Source organism: Sceloporus undulatus, chromosome 2, assembly GCF_019175285.1.
Source record: "Sceloporus undulatus isolate JIND9_A2432 ecotype Alabama chromosome 2, SceUnd_v1.1, whole genome shotgun sequence".
NCBI lineage: Eukaryota > Metazoa > Chordata > Lepidosauria > Squamata > Phrynosomatidae > Sceloporus > Sceloporus undulatus.
Window position 1 is genome coordinate 303783993 of NC_056523.1, and position 20079 is coordinate 303804071.

At 39.4% G+C, this 20079-nt stretch overlaps 1 protein-coding gene across 1 annotated transcript in view; it reads right to left on the minus strand.

Annotated features, from left to right (window-relative positions):
- PARP8 (poly(ADP-ribose) polymerase family member 8) overlaps positions 1-20079 on the minus strand; it is a 256876-nt gene that overhangs the window by 37966 nt on the left and 198831 nt on the right. Inside the window, exons 10-12 of the mRNA XM_042454520.1 lie at positions 14264-14330; positions 11151-11276; positions 4106-4670 (exon numbers count right to left, since the gene is read on the minus strand). Coding sequence (XP_042310454.1) covers positions 4106-4670; positions 11151-11276; positions 14264-14330 — 758 coding nt within the window. The remainder of the gene's footprint in view (positions 1-4105; positions 4671-11150; positions 11277-14263; positions 14331-20079) is intronic.

Below are 20079 nucleotides of genomic sequence, written 5' to 3' on the forward strand. Positions count from 1 at the left end.
GTTGAGGTTTGGACTATAACTCCAAGAATCCTCTAAATGGGGGATTCTGGAAATTGCAGTCCAAAAACTGTTGTTTCAAAACTCTTATCTGCATCCAGTAAAATAGTTCCTTGCATTCTTACAACTCTAATTTCCTTCTCCATTCTGCCACCAATTTCACAATTACTGTATTGTAAGAAAAGAATGGTCCTAACCATCTGACAACTAAGGATGGGTGATTAGTTTATTTCAGTTCATTTTAAATCAGAATTTACCAAAGTTCACAAAATTGAATTATGGGAGAAAACATAACTGAAAGATCTTGTCATCACTGCCTATAGCAGAAATAAAGATTAAACAAACAAACAAACAAAAAGCTGGAATGGGAAATCAGCAACTAATAAGACAACTAGTTTGAATAAAGGGATGTGGTAATGTTTGCACAAGTGATACACACATTCAAATGTATGGGATGAGCTTAGAAAGAGTCACCTAGCTGATCAAGTCTTAGCTGCTTTGGGGCGAGAACATAGGAAGTTGCCTTATATTGAGTCAGACCACTTGTTCATCTAGCTCTGTAATGTCAAATTTACTTGCATTAGTAATTCTGCATTTCAGGTAGATCTTTTTCCTATACTTATCTTGAGATTGCCTGCCAATTTTCTAAGTACTAACTGCTCAGTGTCAGAAATCAAGACAAGATTGTGTGTATTCAGGGTGATATACTGGAAGCAGGATCACACAGTTACTGAGCTGCAAAAGATTAGGACAGTTCCTTGTGTTGTGTCATAAGTCTTGTTCCTTCAAGTCTTAAAAATAAATCTGGAGACTCTGTATAGCTTCCTCTGAACTGTGAGCAGTGCCCAGGACTTAGACCAACAAAATCCCCAAACAGAACCCAGCAATAGAACAATTTAAATACTGAATATGAACATTTTTGACACACACACACAAAAAAAATTCAAAAGGGAAGGGGGAATAAACCATTGAGCTCTATATTTTAAAGATGCTGATTTAGACAAGTCACATTATCTCAGTCTCAGAGGAAGACAAAGGCAATTCCCCTCTAAACTAATCTTGCCAGGAAAATCCCATTATAGGGTTGCCTTAGGGACACCACCATAAATCAGAAATGACTTGTAGACATGCAACAACAACAAATGTAATTATATCATAGGATCACTCCTTCTAACTGCAAACTAGGGTGGTAAATGCTGACAGAGGTGTAACCAAAAGAGCACCACTGAAAAACACCCACCTCTATTTTGGAAGAAAGGTGGGATCTAAGTGCAGCAAACAAATAAACAGATAGACAAACAAGGTATGGAATTATCATCCAAGATTTCTAGACTTTTTTAAAAATAAAAAACCCTAAAAATAATGGGGTAGCCCTTTAACAACACCACAATGAAGGCTAAACATGCTCAGTAAAAATGGGATGTTAATATAAGTTGGGAAATAAAAATGGAAATTGGAGTGAGGAGACAGAATGACCTGTGGGGAGAACATGGCCTATTAAGAGATGCCAAGAGACTGCAGCACTTTGTTGCAGGTCCTTCTGGTATTCCTTATTGCATATTCCAAAACTGATATTATCTAGTTCAAATAGACTAATTTTACATACACAAAGGACATACACCAACTTTGTGCATGCATAGCTGTGTATATACCTTCAAGTCCCCTGTTGGCTTATGGCAACCCCATTAATTGCACAGGATTTATTAGGCAAGGAATACTCAGAGGTGGTTTTACCAGTTCTTTTGTATGAAATATAGCCTACAGCACCTGGAATTCCTTAGTGGGCTCCCATCTAACTGGCACACTGGACCTACCATTGACAGGTGAGGAAGAGGAGGCTTCTTTGTCCCCATTACCTATCTGGCATACAAAAGCATCTGGGGGCTTCCAGATGTAGCTCTATTCCAGTTTACTGAAAGGGCACAGAATTGTGCTCTGGCAAATTCTAGCACCTCTTATGCATCTAGTGAAGGAGCAATCTCTGTTCCCATCATAAGACTGCTCCTTCTTTCTTGAGTGCTTGATAGCAGCTGAAGCATGCAGCCCCACATCCCACTAGGGACTGGAAGAATGGAGTCACAACCAGAAGGCCCCCAGCTATTTTTCTGCACTAGAGGCAATGGACAGGTTACCTCCTTATTGTTGTTGTGTGCCTTCGCATCGTTTCTGACTTATGGCGACCCTAAGGTGACCCTATCATGCAGTTTTCTTGGCAAGATTTGTTCTGAGATTTGCCATTGCCCTCACCTGAGGCTGAAGGAGTGTGACTTGCACAACTTGCCCAAGTCACCCAGTGGGTTTCATGGCCAAGCTGGGGATTGAACCGTGATCTCCAGAGTCGTAGCCCAACAGTGAAACCACTACACCATACTACATTCAAAGCACGTGCTAGCGTAACTCAGGTTTGCATACATAGCACCCAAGGAAGTTCTGACCATTTGATATGTTTTGCATATGCTTCTTGCATATGCTTCCTGCACTGTCAGTGTTGAAATAAGTTGTTCAGTTTGAGATTCTGTAGTTAGTTATGTGCTTTGAGTAGATAAATTTATTTCATTTTTATAACATCATGCATTCAGATCTGTCAGTTCACATCTTGTCTTCTTGACTGATGAAATATTATTAATTTTTGTAGTTTCAGTTATGTATGAAACACCATGAATGCATGACCACTTTGGACATAAAGAATATTCCCAGATATACTCATCCTTGACAAGAAATATTGTCTCAGCACATCAAGAGACAGACCAACCACCACAAAGACTTTTCACATTTCAGGACTTTTTTTGTGAAACATTGTCAAGTTGTACTGTCTATATACTAGTGTTAGTTTCCTAACTCTGGGTCAATTCTATGCTGTCAACAGAATTTAGGAGGAGGCATTTCCTCCCTTCCCCCAGTCCTTTATATCCCTCAGAACCTGCCCCTAATTTTTTTGTCTATGAAAAATTTTGGTACAGGTTTTCAAGTAATCTGGAGGACTACAGGGTTGAAGGGAGGAAAGGAAATGTCTCACCAGGCTTGAGGATATCTATGAGCATGTTTGATTTAAGTAGCTGGTCACATGTATGTCACATAGCTGACAAACTTCCTATGGAAATCTCCAATCCTCCATTCATGAATTATGTATAAAACCATGGTGATCACCTAGTGCATTCCTTTTTTTAAAAAAAATGCATAAAAACCTTCAGATTATATCCCTAAATACTGTGCAAGACATTTTCAAAAATAAGTGAACACCTCCACGTTTATAAGATCCAACAGTTTAAGTAGAATCCACAGTGTTTTCTGAGGATGCAATTAGTCACTGATTTAAAATCAGAACATTTCACTGACTTTAGTGGAAATATAATCTGAGGCATGGATGAGAATCCACAGTCCCCGGGGCTGAATCCAACCCTCATGATTCTAATTTGGCACAGAAATCCCCAGAAGACAATTTCCTCTTCTCCGTACTACTGTCATTTTATGGTTTTGCAGCCTTTCAATGTTTTACCCCTTTCTAATAGCTTGGAATCCTTGTCCTAGGATTTTTCTGTGTGTGTGTGTGTGTGTGTGTGTGTGTGTGCCATCAAGTTGCCTGTCAGTTTATGGAAACCCCATTAATTTCACAGAGTTTTCTTAGGCCAGGAAAACTCAAGGGGTTTGCTATTAACTTCTTCTGCAATACAGTCTGCAGCCTCTGGTATTTTCTAGGAGCCTCTCCGCCAAGTACTAACCACAGCTGACCCTCATTAGCTTCTGTGATCAGACAGGATTTGGTGTCTTTACTATATTTAGGTTTTGTCTTAATATTTACTTACAATTAAGTAGCTGAAATGTCCTAGAATCTGGACACACTCTTTATGTCTTTGACTCTGTCAAATACTGGAATGTGATCCCTCCAAGTGTCTCTGAAATTAAATTTTACCCTTCAGTTGAAAGATATTTTGCACTTCAGGGGGGCTAAAAATGGATGATGGGCATTGTGCAATATGTCTGAATGAAACAACATTCCTATGCACTTAAACAAAATAATTTTCACTCCTATTTGGATTATATGTTTAACAGATGCAGGAAAACACAGGAAGGAACAAAATACACCCTCAGAGCAAAACTGGTTACGCACAGCAGATTGTGATGGTGATGATGAAGATGGTGTTAAGATACCAATAAGCCCTGAGGTAAGTGAGAGCCTCCTGCCCTCTGCTATGGTTGGTTCCTTGAAAAGATCCATTTTAGATGACTTGGGGGCACTGGAGTAAGTCTTGCTGAGTAACTTGTGGTTCTTCAGCCCATCTAATTCATCCATCCTAAGATTACTGGAATAAGACCTGCTTAAAAGTTTGTGGGGCTTCAAAGTACTATTGTGCTCACATCGAGTATCCCCAGAGCATGGCCTATTCAACAGTTTGTGGGGCTTCAGAGTGATACACTCCTCCTGCTTAATGGCAGCTGAGCAAGAATGGTTCAAGAGTTTGTGCGATTTAATGGTCATTGCGTGTTCAGCCCTGGGGTCGCTAGATAATGAGCGACCAAAAGTTCTGTGAGATTTGGTAACACACGCATCCTCAGCTTTAACTGTGCTCGAGCAAGTCCTTCTCAGTAACTTGTGGGTTTTTGAGATCCCGTCTTGCTCTGGTTTCAGTTTTGATTTGTTTTTCCCACAACCTGGTGGAGGATAACTTGGCGACCTTGAAAACAAAATAGAGAGAAAAATTAGAGTACTACTTCTCCTAAGAAAAAGAAACACAGATTCACACAAACTAACAAAAAGATGATGTATGGTGATCATATATCTTCCTAGTCCCTAAACTTATACAGGTTTTTTATCCATAGTTGATAAGAAATAATTGTAGCCAGTGGACACAAATGTGGTGCTGGTCTTTGGCATGCTGAAAAACAAAAAAACAAAACCCAACTAATTGCCAATCCCTCATATTAGACAGCCTGAGAAGCACTGCTTTAAGAAATACACACACATATTCACACACACACACCAAAACAGAAAGTTGATCTTAGTCAAGTTCCATCTGTTGTCCCTTCTCAAACTCTGCAAGTAAAATGTCTCCTTCTGAGGGTGAACAAATGGTCAAACCAAGCCTGTATAGCACGGAACCACTGACCTACAGATGTCCAGGGACTGCATGTGCCTTTTTTGAACCTTGGAAGGTCCTTACCTTCCTGACACCTCCTCATGCCACCAATCCCCTAATTTTATTTTACTCTACAGGCACCAGTTTTTGTTTTAGACCCTTGGGCTTTTTTCAAAACCCAGTGATGAAAACCTCCAGGTCTAAAGTGGGGAGAAAGGCCTAAAAGAGTTTGGGAGCAAATCAAGCTGAAAATGCCCTTCACCCTCTGAAAGAGAATTTTTTTTAATTAAACAAGTGGGGGGTGTCAGAGATGTGAGGGTTGAAGGCCACTAGAGCACCAGGTGGACACACTCCAACCATTTTTGCTGCTATTATGATTATGATTATTATTAAAATATTTATACCCCACCATATATCAGGAGATCCCAGGGTAGCTTACAAATAGTATAGTTAAATAGTTAGAAACAGTAAAAACATATAAATAAGCTAAAATGGTTTTTTGCCAAAAAGGAGAATTAGAGATAATATAAGAAATTTATTAAATTTAATTGAAATTCATGAAAAAAAACTGAATAAGGAATTGGCAATGATATTTCTTGACGCCGAGAAGGCTTTTGATAATGTCAGATGGAATTTCATGTTTGCGGTATTGAAAAAGGTGGATGTGGGAGAGACCTTTCTAAAATGGATAACAAAAATATACCACAACCAAGAAGCGACGGTGTCAATTAACGGGGAAAGATCAACGATGTTTAAAATTTCTAAAGGTGTTAGGCAAGGTTGTCCACTTGCCCCGCTATTATTTATAGTGACTTTGGAGGTACTATTGAATAAGATTAGAAATGATACTGTAATTGGTGGAACAATGATCAAAAACTATAATTACAAACTTCGAGCATACGCTGATGATGTGGTTCTTACCATATCTAATATTTCGGATTGTGCAGACCATCTCATGAAGACTCTTAAGGAATATGGTAAAGTATCAGGGTATAGGATTAATCAGAAAAAAACAATGATGTTGACCATGAATATCCCAGACAAAGACATAGAAAAAATCATGAAGATAACAGCTTTCCAAAGGAAAAAGCAAGTAAAATATTTAGGGATCACTCTGTCGACGAAGAACACAGAATTATATCAAAATAACTATATAGTGGTATGGAAAGAAATTAAAAGGGACCTGGAGAGGTGGCAGCATCTACAAATTTCCTGGCTTGGTAGGATAGCAGTAGTAAAGATGGCAATACTCCCTAAATTGATGTTCCTATTCCAAAACATTCCCATTATTACGAAGGATTCGGTATTTAAAGATTGGCAAAAAGATATTTCGAAATTTGTTTGGCAAAATAAAAAACCTAGAATTAAAATGAAGATTATGCAGGACAAGACGGAAAAAGGTGGTCTGGGTCTCCCTAATTTTAAATGGTACTTTTATGCTTGTGTATTCGATTGGTTACTTGACTGGTTTAAATTGGAGAAAGATAGAATGCTGTCGTTGGAAAGCTTTGGGCTAAAATTCGGTCTTCATGCTTACTTATTTTACGAAAAAGTTAAAGTAGACAGAGAATTTAATTGCCATTACGTCCGTAAAACATTATTGTGGGTATGGGCAAAATATAGAAGAAGATGGTGCCCAAAGATACCCTTATGGGCATCTCCGGGCGAGGCCTTTTTGAAGAGGGAAGTGTATAGTGAGGATAGATGGATTACGTATAAGGATATCATCAAAACGGACCAAGGTAAAGAGAAAATTAAAACGCAGGAAGAGATTAGTAATGAGGGTTTTGCCATCAACTGGTTTTCCTACAGACAGTTGTACGAGAGATTTAAAAATGACCAGACTGGAATAGGTTTTACATCTGCTATCCCAGAGCTAGAAAAAATGATCACAGGTGGCTCTAAAATAAAAGTAATATCCAATTTCTATAATATGATCCTGGGAATGGAAATGGAAGAGGAGGTGGTCAAAGAATATATGATTGCGTGGGCAAGAGACTTGAATCGAAGTATAAGGCTAGAGCAGTGGGAAAGAACATGGAAAAAAAGAATTAAATTTACAAATAATGTAGAACTTAAAGAGAACTGTTATAAGTCGATTTTCAGGTGGTATTTAACCCCATACAGGATATCTAAAATGTACAAGGGCACGGAGGGTTTATGTTGGAAATGCCAAAAGGAACTAGGGACTTATTTGCATAGCTGGTGGTTATGTGATAAGGCCAAACAATATTGGAAGAGGATTCACAGAGAAATGAAAAAAATATTTAAATTTACCATGTCTCCCGACCCGATGGTGTATTTGTTAAATATGATAGAAGACCAGGAACTGGAAAGGACAAATGGCAAATTGATTTTTCTGTTCATAGTCGCGGCTAGAATGCTTTATGCAAAGTATTGGAAGTCTAAGGAGGTTCCATCAATAGATGAATGGAAAATCAAATTATATGAAATGTATGAAACGGACAAACTAGTATGCCTGATGAAAACAGACTCAATGTCAGAGTTTTTAAGGGATTGGGAACCATGGATTTCCTATTTATATCAAGAAGAGAGTCCTAATAGATATATAGCTATTGTAGATTAAAGCTAAATATTTACGAGGGTGCCAGATCTATTAATACTGTACAAAGATTCGAGTGTATTATTTATTTATGCTATGTAATATAGTGGCCACACGTTGGATTATAGAGGGTGGTTAGTAGAGCATTAGCGGGAGGATTAAGGAGCTGGATACATGGGCAATAAAAATAGAGAGTGTGGATGGCAACGCTCTTTATAATAGGATTGTATTTAACGCAGTGATCAGTTCGGATATACAGTTGGGATTTAATGAATGTGGAATAAGTTTTCTAGATCGGTTACTTAACGATTATTAAGAGTATGTTTTGAATATAGATCATTCATATCAAGCAACAAGGGTTCAGCTAAGGAAGTTGCATTTGGTATTTGTGTCTGTACGTTTATGTTAGTGTAGTTTATGGGGTGGTGGTGGGTGTAGGGGCTTGGATGGTTTTATATTTTGTATGGGTGTATGTTATAGTTTGTAATATTGTATATTGAGTTTCCTCGTTTGTACTGTTTTTAATTAATAAAAACTATATTAAAAAAAAAGAAACAGTAAAAACATATAAATAAGCTAAAAACATACTAAACAATATAATGAGCTAAAAAAGATCTTAATAATTTTAAAGTTTTTAACATTGCAAATAAGAGTCTTGGGTTGAATATGGCCCAAAGGTTTTGACAAACAGCCAAGTTTTGACATGGTGCCTAAATGACAAATTTTGGTGCCAATCAGGCCTCTGGGGGACAGCATTCCACAATTACTGTGCCATGGCTGAGAAGGATTTCTCTGGTATCCTAACATAGGGTATTGACCACACTGGTGGGACATGGAGGAGCCCCCCCCCCAAAGATTTTAATATTTTCAGGCAGGCACATATGGGTAGAAGTTCTCCCTCAAGTATTGAGGTCTCAAGCCATTTAGGCTTTAAATGTCATCACAAGCATCTTTAATTCAGACCAGAAATGTCCTGGCAGCCAGTGCAGCTCTTTTAAGACTAGCCTTAAAAGTTATCTATATGATATTCTAGCCAGCAGTCGAGCTGCTGTATTCTGTACTAGCTGCAGCTTCCAAGTCTTCTTCAAGGGTAGCCCCACATAGAGTACAGTAGTCTAGTTGGGAGGTTATCAGTGCATGGATTACTGTGACTAGCTAGGTGATCTCTGTCCAGGAAAGGCCGAAACTGGAAGTTTATAGGCTCTCATTAATCCCATTATCACAGCATTCAGGTACTGGTCCAGCACGGCACAGTCCCAGCAGACTCCAATGATAAGGAGAAATAGAGCTGAATGCTGTCAGCATACTGATGGCACCTCACTCCAAACACCCTTATGACCTACCCCAGCAGCTTCATGTAGATACTGAATAGCATGGGGGATGACATGGAATCTTGGGCACCCCACAGCTTAATCACCATGAGGCTGAACAGGTATATCCCAAAGCTACTCTCCCTCCAGGTAGGAGTGGAACCACTGTAAAACAGTGCATTCTATTCCCATCCCATAGACGGTCCAAGAAGATACGATGATCAATGGTATCATAAGCTGTTCAGAGATCCATGTTCCAGGTACCACTCTCCTTGTCTTTTCCCCAAAATAGGTTACTGTCCTAAAATATAGAAAGAGGCCATAGCTCAGAAGAGCAGATACTTCATTTGCATATGTATGTGAATGTGTGTATACTCTAGGGATGCTGGAGTGTTACTGGAGAGGGCTGCTTCAATCATTTCTGTAGAAGAAGGAATTTTGGCATGTATTGATTGTAATATAACCAGGTAATTAGCAAAAAAAGGTTTCCTCTTTGGCATACTTGTCAAGTCACATCTGACTGCAGGGGATGGTGCTCATCTTTGTTACTAAGCTGAAAAGCCAGTGTTGTCAAAGACAACTCTGTCACCATGTGGCCAGCATGACTGCATGTACCGCTGCTACCTTCCCACTGAAGTGGTACCTATTTATCTACTTGCATTTTTGCATGCTTTCAAACTGCTAGGTTGGCAGAATATGGGACTAGTGATGGGAGCTTACTCTGTCACATGGCACTTGGGTCTCAAACTCCCCATTCTGAAATCATCAGTCAGCATCTTAACCACTGAGCTACCACATCCAAGCACCATGTACCAAGCAACAGTTGATGAAATTCCCTCTTCTATACACCCATTGGAGGGACAGAAGCCCTCTGGCAAACTTAATGTATGTATGTACACATGTGCATGTGTGTGAACACACACATATACATTCAATTTCTGGCATCACCAATTACAAGAAGAGCAAGCTAACTGGTGTTGCAAGATTTCTGGACTAATTTAGTATAAGCACAGATAATGGTCAGGAATGGACACAAGGCAATAGGCTGCCTTTTCTTATCTCAAAAGATACAACTGAAGAACCTTTGCTCACAGATGCAGGTTCATATAATAAAATGCCTTTTAAGAGATATAACATTTACAGGAAATGAAACTGTGCTTTGCTTACATTTTTCTGTTACAGACCATGCCAAGAAATTGGTCACATGGATGATTTACACTGCTTTTAATAGCCACCTCTTTTCTGAAGCTTGTATCCCTCAATGAAAATACCAATCCACTTGTAATAATGGCTACTACTCACAGGACATCATGAATTTTAGATCATTAATTAATTTATTCAATTTACATAAATCTGCCTAGAGAAAAAAAACACATTCTAAATCAAAGTCTGGGGTTTTTGAAGGGCTTAAGGGGTCGCACCTGGTGGGCCCAAGGGCTACATGTGGCCCACAGGCTGCAATTTACCCATCACTGCTGTAAAAGAACTGCAAACTAGAAAAGTGGGTGGAAGAAGAATTGTCTTCTAAAATGGCATTTCTGGTCTTCATCTTTTATATGTACTAAATATAGTCTTAAAGTTTTTTTGAAGTGGTCTTTGATTAATTGGGGATTAATTAAAGCTATTATTTAATTCTATTAAATTACTCAATTAAATGATGCAGACCTTTTTTACTTTTAAAAATATGCCGAAAGTACAATGAAATAATTTAGAAGTAATGAATAAGCAGCCTCACAAATACTGCATATAATCTCTGTTCAGATATAAAGATGACAGGGTTAGAAGAACAACTTTCACAGATGCCCAAATTTCTCCTAAGAATGACCAAGCAAATCAATGGCATTGTTAAATGATTGGATCTAATCAGCTACAGCTGAAAATGATGTACATATTTTCACATTTCAGTGTCTACCACCATAGTCCTTGCAGGTGCTGCTAGTACATCTTTGCAAGGAAAAGTCATTACAAAAATCTGAAAGAAAAAGATTGCATGATGAAGACCTGAAGAAATTATTGCTCAACATGCCTAACACAACTGACAAAGTAATTGTCTCAGACAGTTCTTCCATAAGCAATCTTGTGTTTGCAAATTGTTTTAACAAAACACTGAAGTATATACAAATGACCACTCTCTACATTTCTATTAAGAAGTCAAGAACACTTTGGTCAAATAAGACTGTACTACTTTTCTTGCCACTTCCTTACCTGCGCAGAGTAGAAAAGATGTGCAGGGGAGACTTGACCTTCTTCTCTGACAATTTTTTATTGTGCGTACTGTTTGACTTTTCTTTGCCATTTTTCCATTGCTGTGTAACAAATGTTTGCATGATTCTGCAAATTAAAATAACAAGACAGAGACAACTTAGAGAAACACAAACATACAATAGGTTTCCTTTCCAAAATCTGAAAAGTCAATGAAACTCCTGAGACTTATTTTCTACACCATGTATCATTTGTCCTAACTGGCCCTTTTTATGAAATTTAAGTCTCTAATTTTGACCATCCATTAAACAATGTCCCCTTTCTAGTAAAAAAAAGCCAAAGATTTTGGTGGTCCATTCAGTGGCAAGGAGGAATGTAAAAAGCAAGGTGAAAGAACATGTTACCTGCATGTTGCCAACCATTTTTTTAGGGACACGAGAGCTTCTGTACTGAGGGAGTGCTTTACAACAGGAGGGCTTACCCTGTCATCATCATTCACTGAGAAACATAAGAAAGGGTCTGACCATGGTCCCTGTAGGTGATGCAATTCTATTCCTTTTGCCATGACTCTATGAGCATGTGAAGGAAATCAAATGAACCTCCCATTATGAGCATTTTTCAGATTTTTCTAGTAATCAGATTGTTGTGGAGTGCACAAACAACATTTTAGAGGGCAAATTCACTGAGATGTACCTGTACAATTCTTACATCATAGAATCATAGAGTTGGAAGATACCGCAAGGGCCATCCAGTCCAACCCCCTGCCATGTCGGAAATCACAATCAAAGCATCCCTGACAGATGGCCATCCAGCCTTTGCTTAAAGACCTACTCCAGCACTCTCTGAAGGAGTTTGTTCCACTGTCAAACAGCCCTTACTGTCAGTAGGTTCCTCCTAATGTTGAGGTGGAATCTCTTTTCCTGTAGTTTGCATCCATTGTTTTAGGTCTTGTTCTCTGGAGCAGCAGAAAACAAGCTTGCTCCCTCTTCAATATGACATCCCTTCAAATATTTAAACAGGGCTATCATATCACCTCTTAACTCTCTTCTCCAGGCTAAACATCCCTAGCTCCCTAAGGCGTTCCTTATAGGGCATGGTTTCCAGACCCATCACCATTTTAGTTGCTCTACTTTGGACATGCTCCAGTTTCTCAACATCCTTTTTGAATTGTGGTGCCCAGAACTGGACACAATATTCCAGGTGAGGCCTGACCAAAGCAGAATATAGTGGCACTATTACTTCCCTTGATCTAGATACTATACCTCTATTGATGCAGCCTAAAACTGCATTGGCCTTTTTAGCTGCCGCATCGCACTGTTGACTCAAGTTCAACTTGTGGTCTACTTGGGCTCCCAATCCCTTTCACACATAGTCTCGTTCAGCCAGGTGTCGCCCATCCTATATCTGTGCATTTCATTTCACCGCCCTAAGTGCAGTACCTTACATTTCTCCCTGTTAAATTTCATTTTGTTAGCTTTGGCTCAGCTTTCTAGTCTATTCAGGTCATTTTGAATTTTGATCCTGCCCCCTGGGGTATTAGCTAGTCCTCCTAATTTGGTGTCATCAGAAAATGTGATAAGTATGCCTCAATTCTGTCATCCAAGTCATTGATAAAGATGTTGAATAGCACTGGGCCCAGGACAGAGCCCTGTGGGACTCCACTGGTCACTTCTCTCCAGGATGAAAAGGAGCCATTGTTGAGCCACTCATCTAAATGAGCCACTCATGAGAGGACTAAACATATCAGTTGGAATCCTGTTGGTGACATATGCCATTGTAACGTCTGATTACATTGGCCTAAGGTGCTTTTTGGAGTGATGTGCAGCCTGTGAGATAGCAGAGAATTATTTCTGTCATGAGGGACAGCTGTCCTGCTGGTTCCAAATCAGCTCAGGAGCAGGGAAAGCAGCTTTCTCTTCTGACAGATGGCTTTCACTGCTGTTTTCTCAACTATCACAACACCCTGCTATTATGCCACCCCGTACTCTGCTGCCACTGCTACCTACACTGACTTGGTTATACAGGCCAATAGGAATACAGTCTTCTTTGGGGGGGGGGGGGGGATGGTGTACATATGCCAGCTAAGAAAGTGGCAAAAAATAATACATATTAACTGGCACAACATGTGGAAAACAATAGAATTAAAACTGCCCTAAGCTTAACAAAATGCATTATATTTATATTATTATTTTTTAAAAACCATGTATCATTGAAAATACATAAAGAAATACATCTGTATGTATGTGTATGTGTATAATGTACACACACACATACACACACACACACACACACACAGAAATACACACAAGAACACTTTTTCAAATAAGTAAATTCCCCTTCTTCCTTCCCTTATTTCAATCATTTCATGTGGTTTTGGTGACTCCTCAAATGTATTTTTTCTTCTATTTTCATATACTGTATCTACTATTATTCTATATCTTTCTGTTCTATGTTATTAAATTCTTTGTATTTAAAGCAGGGATTATCAACATTAGTTGATTCATGGGCCAAGCCAACTCCACTTTCCACTACACCCCAGATCCCAACAGGTCCCTGCCTTTTAAATATATTAAACTAGAGCTGCTATTTGGGGGCCTCAAAAGTCCCCTCTTTCACAAAATAGTAGTAAACGGGAGGACTGCATTTCCTTAACAATTATGGAAGATCAGTTCTCCATTTAGGAGCTGACATATTTTTGTGTATGATAGAGGGGGGTATAGAGCTCTGGGAGAGTTGTACGAAAGGCCTTGGGAAACTACACACAACTACACTATTTCCACGCTGATTTAAAGCCTGGCAAAACAGGAATGGTTTTGTCATGTGTATAAATGACAGAAACAAAAGCATCTGGTGACCTTCTCTGAGAAGCATATTCAAAAAGTGAGGAGCCACCTGACAATCTTCAGATCAGCAACAAGTAAAATAACAGTAATCTGGATGGGGTCAGGTCACATGGGCAATATATTATTATTATTAACTTTTATTTATAAAGCGCTGTAAATTTACACAGGGAGCAGAAGGGTGCTGCCTCCAGCCCATGAATGACACTTTGCTTGTCACTGCCTTACAACAGTAAGCACATGCATAACATAGTATGTAGCTTTGGCAGAACTCACTTCTTCAGCTGATGGCCCAGTCCAAATCTTTCCTTAGTAGAGATCTGAAATACATCAACGGTGGGCACTGTAGAACAAAAGGTATTGTTGAAACGAACAGGCAAGTCTACATCTTTTAAAACTTAGTACTGCATATTACTGTTATAGGGAGCAGAGGTTGGGCTCCATTATATCAATTAAGTCAATAACATACTGGAAAAATACCCATAGTGATGATAAATAATTGAGCAGAGAAAGATTCCTGAGTTGCACAATGGAGAATGCACACTTAAGCGAATAGCATGTTTTTCCAGGGTCCCTCTTGCCTGGTAATGTCATGAAACCTGGTATCAGTCACAGGCATGACTCATGAGTAATCTTCCCTTGGTTCAATTTGGAGTGTGACTGCTTAAAATGAGCTAACTTATTTATTCCATTTACATAGGGATCGAATGTCTACGGTAACCAGATATGCTATCCTTGTTGTGTAAAAAAAAATCTTAAAGACAGGAATTGGAATAACTTATTGGTCTGACCATATAACACCAGTACTAAAATCTCTTCATTGGCTGTCAATTACTTTCCGGCCACAGTACAAAGTGTTGGTCATTACCTTTAAAGCCCTACATGGCTTGGGCCCGAGTTACTTCAGGGAACGACTCTCCCTACATAATCCGCCCCGCATTCTCAGAACATCTGGGAAGCAACTATTGGAATATGCTAAGAACAGGTTAATAACAACTTCCCATAGAGCGTTTACTGCCGTAGCCCCCAGACTGTGGAACGACTTGCCGGAGGAGATCCATCTTATTACCATCTTAGATGCCTTTAAGAAAGCACTTAAGACGGATCTCATCCAGCAGGCCTATCCACCCAGTCTGTTATAAGAGAGTTAGAAATACTCCACTTCTATTTGTAATGATATGTATTTTAAATGACTATTTAGTCCAGGGGTAGGCAACCTGCGGCCCGCGGGCCGGATGCGGCCCGGCGAGGCCTTGGGACCGGCCCCAGCCCGGTCCTGCCGCCGATTGCCGCCGGGGCCTTTGGCCTGTTGCACGCAGGGGCAATTGTCTATAGAAGCCTCAGAAACATGCATTTATATTAACATTTTTTAAAAAATCAGCAAATTTTTTCGCGTGTCCTCCACTTTTTTAAAAAAAGTGTCCACCATTTGAAAATGTTGTCCTACATTTGTCCCGGTTTATATATTTATTTAAAATTTTTAAAAAATATTTAATTATTTATTTTTTGGCTTCGGCCCCCAGTTGTCTGAGGGACAGCAACCCGGCCCCCGGTTCAAAAAGGTTGCCTACCCCTGATTTAGTCAATAATAATAAAATAAATAAAATTTTTATTTCTATTCCCCTTTTTGCCAGGCAATCAAAGTGGTGTACAACAAGTTAAAATGCATCCATAATGCCCCCCCCTTAAAACAAGATTAAACAGTGTAAGATTAAAACTACATATTAAAATCCGACTAATCCAAATAATAATAGTCATGGGCAGAGTTCAATAGATGGAAAGTCTTATTCGTGGCCGAGTATTTTATTCCGGGGAGGCCTGCCGGAAGAGATCCGTCTTAATGGCTTTTTTAAAGCTCTCTAGATTGGTAATTTGATGGATCGTGTCCGGCAGGCCATTCCATAAATTGGGAGCGGATGCAGAAAATGTCCTCTGAGAGGTTGCTGTCAACCTGGTCTTTAAGGGCTCTAGTAAATTCCTCCCAGAGGACCTGGGTGTACGGGGTGGATTATATGGAAGCAGGTGATCCCTTAGATAGGTTGGGCCCAAGCCATGTAGGGTTTTAAAGGTGATAACCAACACCTTGTACTGTGCCTGGAAACTAATAGTGGAGTGACTTCAATATTGCTGTTATATGGTCACTCCTTTCTGTTCCTGTGACCAACCTGGTTGCCATATTCTGTACCAACTGGAGTTTCCAGACTAGGTACAAGGGTAGCCCCATGTAGTCCATTGCAAAAATCAAGTCTTGAGGTTACCAGCACATGTACTACGGTTTTGAGGTCACCCTGTTCCAGGAAAGGGCGCAGCTGGCATATCAGCCGAAGCTGATAACAGGCGCTCTTGACTGTCTCATTCACCTGATTCCTCATTTGAAGTGACGGGTCAAGAAGCACCCCCAGACTGCGAACACAGTCCTTCAAGGGGAGCGTGAACCCCTGTAGGACTGGAGGTTGCAGACCAATACCTGGTTTGGGGGCCCCTATCGTAAGTACCTCCGTTTTGTCTGGATTCAACTTGAGCTTGTTTTCCCTCAACCAATCCATTACTGCCTGAAGACACTGGTTGAGGGGAGAGATGCCATCTGTCACTGTCACTGATGACCAAGACATGGAGAAATATATTTGGGTGTCATCAGCGTATTGATAACACCTGGCCCCATATCCACAGATAATTTCTCCCAGAGGCTTCATATAGATGTTAAATAGCATCGGGGACAGGATGGCACCTTGAGGGACATTACAATTAAGCTGTTTTTGAAGAGTGACTATCCCTGAACATCACCCTCTGGAACCTGCCTGAGAAGAAGGAATGGAACCACTGCAATGCAGTGCTTCCAATTCCTAACTCTCTCTGGCGTTCCAGAAGGATGTTGTGGTCTACTGTGTCGAATGTGGCTGAGAGGTCTAGCAACACCAACAGGGTCACACTCCCTCTGTTGATGGGTAGACGAAGGTCATCAGTTAAAGCAACCGTGGCAGTTTCCATCCCATACCCAGTCCTGAAGCCCGTTTGAAATGGATCAAGAAAATCGGCTTCATCCAAGACCACTGGGAGCTGAAGAGCAACTGCCCTCTCGATCACCTTGCTCAAAAACGGCAGATGAGAAACAGGCCTATAATTTTTCATGTCCAGAGGGTCCAGGGAGGGTTTTTGCAAGAGCGGTCTCACAATCGCTTCTTTCAAGGATGATGGTATATGGTCCTCCCAAAGGGAAGCATAGATGATAAGTAATGTTATATTGTTTTATGGAGTGTGTTTTATATGACATTGTAGTTTTAATCGTGTAAATGGTATTTTTATTGTTGTAATCACGCCTTGATCCAAAGGGAAAGGCGGGAAATATAAATAAAAATTATTATTATACAATCTGTGTCTTACTGTATAAAGAAGTGGAAATCTGGTGTCTGTCTGTATTTGTATGCAGCTGTATGAGGGAAGAAGGGAGGGAGGGAGATGATTTCACTGTTGTGATTAGAATGCTAAGCACCATGGTGCTCAGATCCCTACAGTTTTCCATTAGGATTTTCATTAGTTCTGTTCTGCTATGTCTCCATATAAGGCTGTTCTCTCTAGCGCATAGATTCCAATTATAAGCCGCTCTGATAGCCTTGGCTGAAGAGCGGAGTATAAATAAATAAGTATCCAACACTAGGAAACACTGACCAAGCTGTGGCCATGATTATAGTAAATAATAAATATATATTTTATTAATTACAATGTAACATTATATTGTTATATTATAACAAACAAACAGTGTCTAACTCAAGGTTGACTCAAGATGTTTTGCTGCCTATAGTAAAAAACAAGATGCCTGGACTACCCAGAGTTGCTACTCTGGTTTTATACTTTACACAACTATAGAATTCTTATCGTCACATTAACAAATGTGATGTAGCAATCGATTAGACTCGCAGTAGAACTTTACTTCGACACTGGAGATGGGGCAGCAAGCTCATCCTCTAGCTGAAGGTAGAGGTCTAGCCTAGGCCATTCAAACAGACACTTATATAGAGCACACTACATCTAGCTATTTCTAGATAGCTTCTCCAGAATATAAAATCCTTTACTGGAGCAGGAGGAAACAGCTGTGAGATTGTTGTTCAAATCACTGCTAATCCCTTAGAGTAGACCACTGAATCCTCCTCTACTTGGACAAAACAAAAAAAATGTATTTAGGCCCATGTCAGCAATGCTCTTTGTGTGTGTGCGCCTACTGGTTATTTCTAATAATGTTCCATAGAAAATTTTATTCAAACCTTATAAGGTCATAGAGAGAATTTCTCCTGTTTACAAGGACATTAGCCAAAAGCCTAATATAACACTTGATAAAAAACAAGATTGGGAAAAGCAGAGACAAGAATATCCAAAAAGTAGTGTATAAATGTATAAAACAAGGCACCTAAAGTAGACAAATAATGTTACAAGCCACTGAAAGTTATTCTACTTTCTTGACATTGGTTGGGAGAGATGGAAAACTGAAAAATGTTAAAGGAGGAAAGAATTTTAATCCTTAAGGAATCTTTTGAAAGGAATAAAATAACAATGTAAATTAGACAGCAGGATCCATACAGAAGGCAAAAGCACAGATGTTCTGATTTGGAAAACAATAGCTGTTCAGACCTTGGGAGTTTGCTATTAAGATATTACATCAGTTTAAAGAATGAGTAAGTAGTAAAACATTAACAAATTGGAGAAGATCAGAAGATTGGAGTGATGGCATAAATGACATTTAGACTAATGGAATCTTTAGAAGATTAAAGTGTTCAAGAAGCTTGCATTAAAAGTAGTTTTTTCTCTTTATTTTTAAAGCCACTGTACTTTATGAGCATGTATTTCAGATTCCCATTATCTTTACAATAATATATTGTGTTATATTTTAGTAATTTTTAAAATGGTACCCGATCACATAGGAAAAAGCAAAAATACACATGCAACAACTTTTGTATGTGCAGCTTATATACAAAAATGAATGATTTTTGGAAGACAAAAATCTTTGATTAGAACAGTAAAGTCAATTACAGAGATGTGAAGTATTCAACTACAGCTTCATGCAAAATAATCTCTTGCCTGTTTTCTGAAAGTTGGTATAGGAAATGACAATTATTTTAAATCAGTCTGAATAGTCCTACATAGACCATGAATTATAGTCTCTCTTCCCCTCAATAAAATGATCTTCAACAAGAAATGGAATCAAAATATGCTGGTGTAATAACAATTTATTGAAAGTCAGCTGCTATTTAAAATTGAGTAATTATAGCTCTGTCACTGTTTATACAAGAAAATTCTGTCAGAAAGAAATCGTAACATGGCATAGAATCATAGAGTTGGAAGAGACCACAAGGGCCATCCAGTCCAACTCCCTGCCATGCAGGAAATCCAAGTCAAAGCAGACAGATGGCCATCCAGCCTCTGCTTAAAGTCTTCCAAGGAAGGAGACTCCACTACACTCTGAGGGAGTGTATTCCAGTCGAACAGCCCTTACTATCAGGATGTTCCTCCTAATGTTGAGGTGGAATCTCTTTTCCTGTAGCTTGCATCCATTGTTCCGGGTCCTGTTCTCTGGAGCAGTAGAAAACAAGCTTGCTCTCTCCTCAATATGACATCCCTTCAAATATTTAAACAGGGCTATCATATCACTTCTTAATCTTCTTTTCTCCAGGCTAAACATCTCCAGCTCCCTAAGTCATTCCTCATAGGGCATGGTTTCCAGACCCTTCACCATTTTAGTTGCCCTCCTTTGGACACGCTCCAGTTTCTCAACATCCTTTTTGAATTTTGGTGCCCAGAATTGGACACAATATTCCAGGTGGGGCCTGACCAAAGTGGCACTATTACTTCTCTTGATCTAGACACTGTACTTTTATTGATGCAGCCTAGAATTGCATTGGCCTTTTTAGCTGCCACATCGCACTGTTGACTCATGTTCAACTTGTGGTCTACTTGGACTCCCAGATCCCTTTCACATGTAGTCTCGTTCAGCCAGGTGTCCCCCATCCTATATCTGTGGATTTTAGTTTTCTGCCCTAAGTGCAGTACTTTACATTTCTCCATGTTGAATTTCATTTTGTTAGATACCAGCCACAGATGCT